General features: G+C 42.4%; 1 protein-coding gene across 1 annotated transcript in view; it reads left to right on the top strand.

Moving 5' to 3' along the window:
* Positions 1-223: 223 nt before the first annotated feature.
* The window catches only part of Morf4l1 (mortality factor 4 like 1), a 22731-nt gene continuing 12601 nt past the window's right edge, over positions 224-10353 (top strand). Inside the window, exons 1-3 of the mRNA XM_021173220.1 lie at positions 224-345; positions 4911-4957; positions 7960-8027. Of these exons, the coding sequence (XP_021028879.1) occupies positions 306-345; positions 4911-4957; positions 7960-8027 (155 nt within the window). The 5' untranslated portion in view covers positions 224-305. The remainder of the gene's footprint in view (positions 346-4910; positions 4958-7959; positions 8028-10353) is intronic.

Raw genomic sequence — 10353 nt, 5'->3', positions numbered from 1 at the left:
GGGTTGGCAATTGTCTCCCACTCCCCTCCCCCACCCTGCTGGCGTCATCCGAGGTCGAACTACCAATCCCGGCATGCCTCGGGGCGGCACGGGCGCAGGCTTGTGTGCGCGGCGGGTAANCGTTGGCTGAGGCGGCGGCTGCGCGGGTCGCGGTGCTGTGAGGTCAGGCGGCGCTGGCAAATCGCGCCCAGGATGTAGAGCTGGCTGTGGCTGACCGGCGTCTCACGCTGAGTTGGGTGGGGTAGAGAGTAGGGGGCGGTAGTCGGGGGTGGTGGGAGAAGGAGGAGGCGGCGAATCACTTATAAATGGCGCCCAAGCAGGACCCTAAGCCGAAATTCCAGGAGGGTGAGTGTGCCGCTTTGGGGAGAGGCATCTAACGGTGCACGGGAGGGAGGCTGACTCAGGGCGCTGGAGGTTTGGGGGTCGGGGTCGGCGGGGCTCGCGGTCGGGGGAAACCGTGCGGGCCTTGCTTTGTAAGGGGGGAAGGCGCACTGCGGAGGGTAATCTCAGTGCGTCATCGGCGACAGTGCTCGGTGGCGCGAAAGCGAGCCTCCGGCCACGGCCAGGACCGAGGGCATCTCCGTGCGTGTGGCAGAGCCTCGGCGCTTGTTTGTTTGTTTTTCCGAGAGCGGAGAAAGTCTATTGAAGGGAGGTGCCCGGCGGGCGGGTGAGCGATGGCGACGGCGACGGTTGGGAGGTGATGTGGCGTGGGGGAGGGGAGCAGCGGCAGCGCATCCCCCCCCGCTTAGCTCTCGGCCGCGGGCCGCGCGGCCGACTGTGGACCGAAGGTTCGAGGCTGTTGGACAAACGAGGGGCTCTGTCTCGGCGTTGTGTGGAGTTCTGTTGGGAGGACCGGGGGTGGGGGGTGGGCTGTGCGCCCCGCGGCGGGAGAACTGCGTTGTAAGATGGCCGCGGCAAGATGGCCGCGCCATCATGGCTGCCGGCGTCTCGCAGCTTACACGCAGCTTCGGGCCAGATGCAGCGCCCCCTGGCACGGCGATCACGCGCAGACAAGTTCCTCCTCTTGCCTCTGAGTGATGGGTGGGGACAGAAAAAAATAAAACTGGAGCCGCCCGAGCGAGTTCCTAGGCTTGCTGTTGCCTGAGGGCATCGTTTTGCTGTTTTTGGAGCGGTGCGCTAGGGCCCTTTAAGTACTCTGCTCTGCAGAGCGGTTCTCGTGAAAACAGTTTTTAGTTCCTCCTTAGGGCGTTTCCGTCTTGAGATGCATGGCCTCTTTGTCATTTTTAAATACAGTAGTTGCTTGACTGGTTGTAGTAGTATTAGATTTTAATGGCGATTTGAAAGCTAACGCTTATTAGTTGGCTTTGACTGAGAACGTTGCTGATGAACGGTACTTCTAGTGAAAAGCAGTTACTCGGTTCTCACAACTCATCTTTCGAGGTGATTTACTGATATACTAAAGGAAATAAAACTATAAGCATAAAGAGGAACACTTTAAACTTGTTACTGCCAGATACGGCCGTCTGTGTTTATCATCATACATGCTGAGTCCAGACGCTTGCGTAGCTCCTGTTCTAGGATGTTTAACCAGTAAAGTGCCAGACTTTTAAAAGTCTCAAGTTCCAAATCGAAACGTTTTAATTAATCGATGTACAAGGACAGGCGGATCTCTGAGTTTGAGGCCATTCTGGTCTACTTAGAGCTTTTCAGGACCTCCAGAACTATACAGAGAGAAAGAAACTCGTGTGTGTGTATGGGGAAGGGGGTGTTGCTCTATACCCAGTGGAGGTTCGGGGAGTGTGGAGACCTGTGCAGGTGGATGGATCTCTGTTAGCTCATTGGCCAGGCAGCCCATGGGTGAGATACAGTTAAAGTAATCGACCATCTCAAAAACTAGTGTGAAGAGTTAGCTACTGCGGAAGACACTGAGCTGGCTGGTCCTCACTTGTAGAAAGATGGTGTAAGATGGTGTACACTGTAGTTTTGCCAACTCTGCGAAACAGTTGGTTTCCTTTGTAATTTGATGTTTTATGTAGCAGAGCATGCTAAGAGGCTCATAGACTTCTGATTGTCAGAGCACAAAAGCTTAAATCCTTGATTGAGGTTAGAAGCTAGAAATCAAGCATGGTTGTTTTGCCGGGCAGTGGTGGCACATGCTTTTAATCCCAGCACTTGGGAGGCAGAGGCTGGCAGATTTCTGAGTTNGAGGCCAGCCTGGTGGACAGAGTGAGTTCCAGGACAGCCAGGGCTACACAGAGAAACCCTGTCTCGAAAAACAAAAACAAACAAACAAACAAACAAACAAAAAGAATGGTTGTTTTGAAAGAAATGCTCTTTCTAAAGGATCAGTGACAAGGTGAGATGGATAAAGGCAAACCAGAAAGATGGTGCTGGTGTAGTTGGAGAAGAGTAGGAACAAAGGCTGGGTTATGAAAGCTTGGTAACTCCAGCTGTGGATTCCAGGGGTAGCTGAGTGCAGTACAGACACCTAAAATTCTGTCCACCATTAAAGAAGCAGAGGCAGGAGGCTGACCAGCCAAGGGGTACATAGGNTGACCCTGTTTCAGAAAACAAAACCAAACCAAAAAGATTCAAGCTAAAATATATGTGGCTATCTTTTTAAAATTGTATAAAAGATATGTTTGCTCCCTACCTTGGCTGATTCCTAGGGCCCACATAGTGGAGGTAAAGAACTGTCTCCCACAAGTGTCATCTGACCCCCCCACCCCCCATACTTACAGAGGCATGTATACATACACTTACTCCCTTCCCCACAGTAAGGAAACAGTGTTGATGGGATTATTTTGAAATCTTGGTAGAATTTTGATAGTGAAAGGTGGTAACTATCCATTTTGTTGATGTTTGTGTTGCATTATTTTATGTGTGTGAGTATCTTCAGAAGCCAGAAGAAGGCATTGGATTTCCAGGAACTGGGCCTGCTGGGAATGGAAATGCTTCTGAGTTCCTTGTAGGGGGGATGTTCTTAAAAAATTCATTAGCCCAGGGCAAGATTTTTGTCATTTGAGAATAGAGTGGATCTGAGGATGGTGAACTGCCATTGTAATTTGTCCTTTCCACTTGTTAGACTGATGTACACCAGTTAGTTGTGTGTGTGTAAATTTTCATTATTCAAAGAGCCTTACTTAGTGTAGTTTTTAGCTGAAGCAGCCAATTTAAAAAAGGTATTTCAGATTAGTTTAAAAGATACCTGGAGTGAAATCAGCAATCACAGATCTGATCTTAGTGCTTCTGTTTAATAGTAGCATGTTCTACCCATTTATTTGGGTCTTAGCTTTGGACTGTTGGAAAAGAAAGTCTGGTCAGTTATCCATCTTTATTCAGTGTGGGCTTAGGTTTAGTGATGCTTTGAGTGGTACAGGATTTTATAGAGCCATGATGTTAAAGTTACTGGACCTTATTCTAGAATTCTAACAGTAAAGGTCTCTCTCTGGTGAAGCTTATGAAAAAAAATAGTTTAGGAAACCACTCCAGAGTTCTAAGGATGAGTTTGAAGAATGCTCCCATGGCATGCACAGATCATTAGATACAGAATCGTTAGATGTGGTGGTAGGAATCCAGAAGGTGGTCAGGATCAGCATCTCCCTTCTACTTTCACAAGTTCATTCTATGTTCCATGGGTAGCAAACCATATATATCACTACTTTTACACACTTGTTCCTGCTATCTGGATCCTGCTTTGTGAACACTCACAAGGAGTGGCTTTACTGCTTAATGGGAAGTAAGTACAGTATAAGTACAGAAAAGGGTCCAAACATTTGATTGCCTATGCATCCCTTAGTAATGTGAAATGCTTAGCACACAACAGAGCCAGCAAATAGATGCTTTAAGAGTACATTTAAGAGTGAGGAAAGGGTCTCACCATGTAGTCTTGGGTGGGCTATAGAACAGACCGGCCTTGAACTGGAGATCTACCAGCCTTTCCTCCTAAGCGCTGGGATTAAAGTTGTATGCCACCGTGGCAGGCCCATAATATATAGATATTTATATTTTATAATGTAATTTTTAATGTGGTAGTTTTTTCAGCATTAGACTAGATTAAATTTATGGTCACATCCTTGTTGGATACTTAAGTGAAATGTGTAGAAAGCAAGTAGACTGAAAATAATGTGAAATAAACTTCTGCTATCATCATGTGGGATCAGAGTTCAGAACACCTTCCCAATTTGTTTGGTGAGCACAGATGGCTACAAGTCTCAACTGTAGCCAGATTTTCTCTGGATTTACAAGTGCTGATGACATTGGGTGTGAGTTCCCAGGATTAGGATTGTTTCTCTCTGTGGCCTAGCTTTCAGAATACTGAGGGATAAACATAGGTAGGATAATATAGCAAATAAACTAAAAACAATTAACCATTTCATCTCCCATGTATGCAATCAGAAATTTTAATATATAGAGAGTATTCATTAAAAGGAAGTGGACATCAGTCAAGTGATTAAACTTAAGATACTTGGAGAAGAACATTTTAAAAGTTTTATTTCCAGATAATTAGAACAAGTGAACTAGCCAAACAGTATCCATAGGTAACTGCAATAGCACCTATTACATGATTAAATAGAAATTTAAATTGGTTGTTGCTACCTGGGCTGTGGTGGTGCACGCCTTTTAATTCCAGCACCTGGGAGGCAGAGGCAGGCAGATTTCTGGGTTCGAGGCCAGCCTTGCCTACAAAGTGAGTTCCAGGACAGCCAGGACTACACAGAGAAACCCTGTCTCNAAAAACCAAAATAAATAAATAAATAAAAAATTGGTTGTTGCTGATTTTGAATACTAAGGATATGGTAAAGTTTGTTCTGAAGTGTTCATGTATAGTCTTACTGTTTTCCCTACTTTTGCTGGGATTATTATCAAGTGTAGTGACTCTTGGAGTCACATCTTTCAGGACAGCAAAGGACTCACAATTAACCTGGCCATTTCCCCCTCTTTTCCAGGTGAGCGAGTGCTGTGCTTTCATGGGCCTCTTCTCTATGAAGCAAAGGTATGGAACCTGCATTCTTTTGAGAAGGTGGTCAAAAATGTGGGCTAGATCAGACTTCTTAATATTGAATTACAGTATTTTCTTACTTGATATGTAAAGGTATTCATTTTTTCATAGGTTCATAAATCTTGCCATCTCACTTAGAGGTTTGTTGCTGCTTGCTTGGTGGTGGATGGAGAGAATCCGACTATTGTACTCTTCAGACTCTTCTAAATTAGTAGAAGCCTTCTGGTTAGAAATAGCATTAAAGTGATAGGTGAAGGGTTGTTGGTTATAACACATAGCATTTTATAGTTAATAACTTCAGGAGAAAATAATACTGTATGTTTGAGCACTTGTACCGGTAGGTGTGTGCCACCTCACAAGTGGAGGTTAGAGGACAAACTCAAGTGTCAGTTTCCTCTTCCTGTCTTTGAAACCATATCTTCGTTGTCCTCATACATGCCTATCTGACCTTCAGATTTGCTGCAGTTTTTATCAACTTCCATCTCAGTGTAGGGGCGGCAGGATTATAATGAGTTTGGGGGAGTCTTATGAGTTCTACACCGTAATCCGCTGAGCCATTTCCTCGGTGTGTGTGAGCATGTGGCTCTNTCTCTTTATGTCTGTCTCTTGGAGACTTGAGTTTTACACTTGCTCCAGCTGGCCTCAGCAATCCTCCTTAACCACACCTCAGGGATGGTTGTCATAGACACTTAACTTCCTATTTGTTCATTTGAATGGTAAACAAGGTGCTTTTTTCTGTTTCATTAAGTGCTCCTCTTATATAAAAACTTTAAATTTAGCCAGAGATGCCTGGTGGTAGTAGCTCATACCTTCAATCCCAACACTTGGGAGCAGAGGCAGGCAGATCTGAATCTCCTAGCCTGTTCCACAGGGCGCATTCTTGGACAGCCACAGCTATACAGAGAAACCCTGTCTGAAAAACAAAACAAAACAAAAATCCCAGAGATAAGCAACAACAACAAAACCATTTTTATTTTAATTAAAAATGTTTGTAGTGCTTAGACCTAAACCCAGGGCTTTGCATATGTTTGGAAGAGGGCTACCACTGCAGCTACATCCACATGCCCTGTCCAGCAAGCATTTTACAGTCTAAAGTTATTTTTACTATTTTATCTCTGATGACTTTCAGTAGGATGTAGGTATCATGCTAGTACCTAAAGCTGTAACACTCCAGCCATTCTGTCTATCACTTAGCTATCTCCAAGTCCGAAAATTAAAAGCTTCCCCTAGCCGTTTGTTTTTTGAGACAAGATCTTGTTATAGAGCTTAGGTAGTTCAGATTATAAATCATGTTCTGACTACCTAAGGTTTGGAATTACATGCATTTCTTTTTTTTTTTTTTTTTTTTGGATTTTTCGAGACAGGGTTTCTCTGTGTAGCCCTGGCTGTCCTAGAACTCACTTTGTAGACCAGGCTGGCCTCGAACTCAGAAATCCACCTGCCTNTGCCTCCCGAGTGCTGGGATTAAAGGCGTGCGCCACCACGCCCGGCTCATGCATTTCTTTTTATTTTTTAAAATGTTTTTGTGACAAGTGCTCACTGTNTAGCTGTCCTAGAACACACACACTTTATAAAGACCAGGGTGACTCGAACTCACTGGATGACTGCCTCTACCTCCTCAGGGCTGGGATTAATTTTAATGGTGTGTCTGGCCAGGCATTTATGAATTGAACATGAAGGCTGCTTGAATACTTGCCTACCATGATTCAGGTACTGAGTTCAGTCCACAATACTATCACCACTGCCCCTGAACAAAACAAAACAGAAAAACACCCCACACATGCAATCTGAATGCTGACACAGGCCTATGGCCAGGGAAGTTGAGACAGAAAGGTTCCTTGGGTTACAAAGTTAAGGGGGTAGCCTGGGCAGCTTAGTGAGACCAAACAAATCTCACAAAGTAGTAAACAAGGTAGGGGACAAAGCTCAGTGGCAAAGCAGTTTCCATGAATGGAGCACTGGCTCAGTCCCCAGTACAGAAAACAAAAGCCAAGCCTCTGGTCTCCCCCACTGCCCCCTTCCCTCTGTGTGTGTGTCTGTGTGTGTCTGTGTGTATTAAACACTTAGAAGCAATTCCTGGGCAAATTTCTAGCAATTTATAGTTGTGTGAAATAATAAAAATGATCACTCCTTGTGTTTTGAATGTTTATAAGTGAGTCCTTTTGATGATGTTGTTTGGTTTCCGTTCGTTGTATAAACTTTCAGCAATCATCTGAAATGGCTGTTTTTCTCTGGCAGCAAAATATTCGGGTGAACATTTTTTTAATGGTGATTGGAGTATATAAAACTATTGTTTGATTTGNCTATAGTGAACACCCTTAAATCCAGTCAGATAATCATTTGTCACAGCGACTTTCCTTTAATAATTTGTTTTGTTTACAAACTACATTTAAGAGTGCATTGTTTACTCACTACATTTAAGAGTACTTTAAAAGCTAATTTTTAAAAAGCAGCATAGAAAGCCAGGCAGTGGTGGTGCATACCTTTAATCCCAGCACTTGGGAGGCAGAGACAGGCAGATTTCTGAGTTCGAGGCCAGCCTGGTCTACAGAGTGAGTTCCAGGACAGCCCTGTCTTGAAAAACAAAACAAACAAAAAAAAACCAACAAAAGTCAGCATAGTGTCATCCATGAGAATGAGATTTTTTTTTATGTAGTTCTTAACTGGAGTTTGCAAAACAAAAATAGCTTTCATTTCTTGACCTTGGATAACAGATTTAGCCTGTTAATTTATAGTAACCTCTTGTTGATGCTGTGTATTTGTTTCTAAATTACAGTTTTGTGACTTTATACAGAAAGGTGTTCTCAGCACTAGGCTAACAGCTTTCAGTTCTCAAAGGTGCTCCGAAAGTTTTACACTATCGAGTAGTTCAACCAAGATTTCATTCTTCATAGTAAAAAGAGCACATCTGTCATTAGGATGCAAATTTGCTTTTGTCTAAGAAGTGGTAAGATTACGTGTATACCAAAGACTCACTTTTTTTTTTTTAATTTCAGTGTGTAAAGGTTGCCATAAAGGACAAACAAGTGAAATACTTCATCCATTACAGTGGCTGGAATAAAAAGTGAGTATTAGATTTTTAAAAGTATTTTGTTTACTAATGTAACATACATGTTGAAGCAAGGATGAGTCATTTTTAGTATGATGAAACTATCAGGNAGAACTCAGCTATTTTATATATACTTGAATCTTGACCAACTATCTTGGTTCAATTATGAGTAGATGCATGTTTTAGGATGGCATGGTTTTGGGGGTTTTTTTTTTTTGGCCTGAGCACAAACCAAATGACTTAAAAACTGTTAGAGAAGGGGGGAGATGTTTTAGAAGTGACAGATTATAAACCCATTTTATGAAGTTTTGAAACATATGCTATTGAAAACAGAAAGTATGTGGCTTAGCATAAAATTCTTATTTTATAGAATGTAACTTTCTAGTGGCCATTGGAGCTCTTTGTCAGTAGTGTTCTCTTTGGGACCCAAAGGTAACAGNACCTAATAAATTATCCAGGCCTTTTCGTTGTCTGGAATTGCGTGGCTTATTAGTTTTACTAGGGAAATTTTAAAATNCTCTTTATTATTGATCTTCTGTATTTCAGGGATGGCATTCAAGGAACTAGCCATTCGGGACTTACTTTGTCCTAACTTGTAGTGCTTAGTGCTCTGTCTGACACCCAGAGTCTGGCCCTCCTTTCCAGGAGAGCAAGTGCCAACTGTTAGGATGGTTGCTACTCCTGCTGGAGACAGGGGCTTTTGTTGTTGTTGTTGTTTTGTTTTTCCTGTTTACTGGCCCTATAACTTTGTTCTAAATTGTATTTAGAGGTCTTATTTGAGTAGCCAGCTAGTCAATTCAGTTTGTTTGTTAAAATAGACAAATGCTTTTTAGGTGAGATATACCAAATTTTTGACTTATATCATTAGTATAACTGTAGAAAGGCCACAATTCAGAATACACCAAGGGATATTCTGATAACTTGTGAACAAAGTATTTCTGATAATGGTTCGTAGGTAATGTCAGTATTTCAGAATGATGCCAGTCTTACATGTATTAAGAAATTGGGTCAGGTGGTGGTGGCACTCACCTTTAATCCCAGCACTCAGGAGGCAGAGGCAGGCAGATTTCAGCCTGGTCTACAGAGTGAGTTCCAGGACAGCCAGGGATACCCAGAGAATCCCTGTCTCGGGGGAAAAAAAAAAAAAAGAAAGAAAGAAAGAAAAGAAAGGAATTGGGAGCTGGATACACTGGCACGTGCATGCCTTTAATGCAGCACTCAGGAGGTAGAAGCAGGCCAGTAGCTTGAGTTTCAGACCAACCAGAACTACATAGTGAGAGAGACCCTGTCTTAAAAAAATAAAAGCTATACATTTTGATTTTTTTTTTTTTAAGTTGATTATAAGATCTAGGAAACTGACATTTATGTTATGGCTTCTAGAGTATCTTCATATTAAAAAATGAATTAAACTGAATTTCCATCTTTAATAGTTTATGAGGCTTATATTTGTTATTTTGCTAATATCCAGATAAAATAATGTGAAATAGATTCTTTCCTATAGGAAATAGAATGTCTTTATGCATATTAGGGATGGGAAAGTTAAAAGTCCATGTAAAGTATGAAAGGAAAACAGCACATTCATGGGCTGGGCCTACTTCCCCTTTCCTTGCACACTTCAATTTAAAGTTTTACTTTAATATTGCTCTTGTATATTAAGTATTTTGTATATAATTATACATGAGTATAATATATCTGTACGTTAGGTAGCTGTTTTTGTTGTTGGTTGCCATAAATTTTGAAAACTAAAGCCACCAGTTTTCTAGTTTTTTTTGTTTGTTTGTTTTTGTTTTTTTTCTTTCCTCCTGGTTTTTTGAGACAGGGTTTCTCTGTATAGCCCTGGCTGTCCTGGAACTCACTCTGTAGAGACCAGGCTGGCCTCAAATTCNTAAATCCTCCTGCCTTTGCCTCCCAGGTGCTGGGATTAAAGTCATGCGCCACCACTGCCCGGCCAGTTTTCTAGTTGTACTTTTTCAAAAAGTTTTTCCTTTGTTGGATTGTGGTTCATGACAGAAATAAGTGGTATAGTGTTATTTATTTAGATCTTGTTCTCTTGGGAAAATGAGGGGGAATGGGAAAATGAGTAGACATTCTATGACTGTTCTTAGGAGTGATGTTGCAGTGCACTGAGGGAAAACCAAGATATCATGGGTGTCTTTCATAGTTGACTTGCTAAACGTGCCATTTTAACCTTTGGGAAGTATTAGAAATGGGTTTTCATTTTCCTTTAAGACTGATTGTTGCTTTGTAGCTACTGGAACTTTGTAAGCTTTCTGTCTACAGAATGCTGAGATTGCAGGCTTGTGCCACCACATCTAGCTCCAAAGAAAGTTGTAAAACTACT

The sequence above is a fragment of the Mus caroli genome, chromosome 9 (assembly GCF_900094665.2).
Source record: "Mus caroli chromosome 9, CAROLI_EIJ_v1.1, whole genome shotgun sequence".
Classification (NCBI taxonomy): domain Eukaryota; kingdom Metazoa; phylum Chordata; class Mammalia; order Rodentia; family Muridae; genus Mus; species Mus caroli.
Note: the sequence above shows the minus strand (reverse complement) of the source record. Positions and strands in the feature narration are given on the sequence as shown.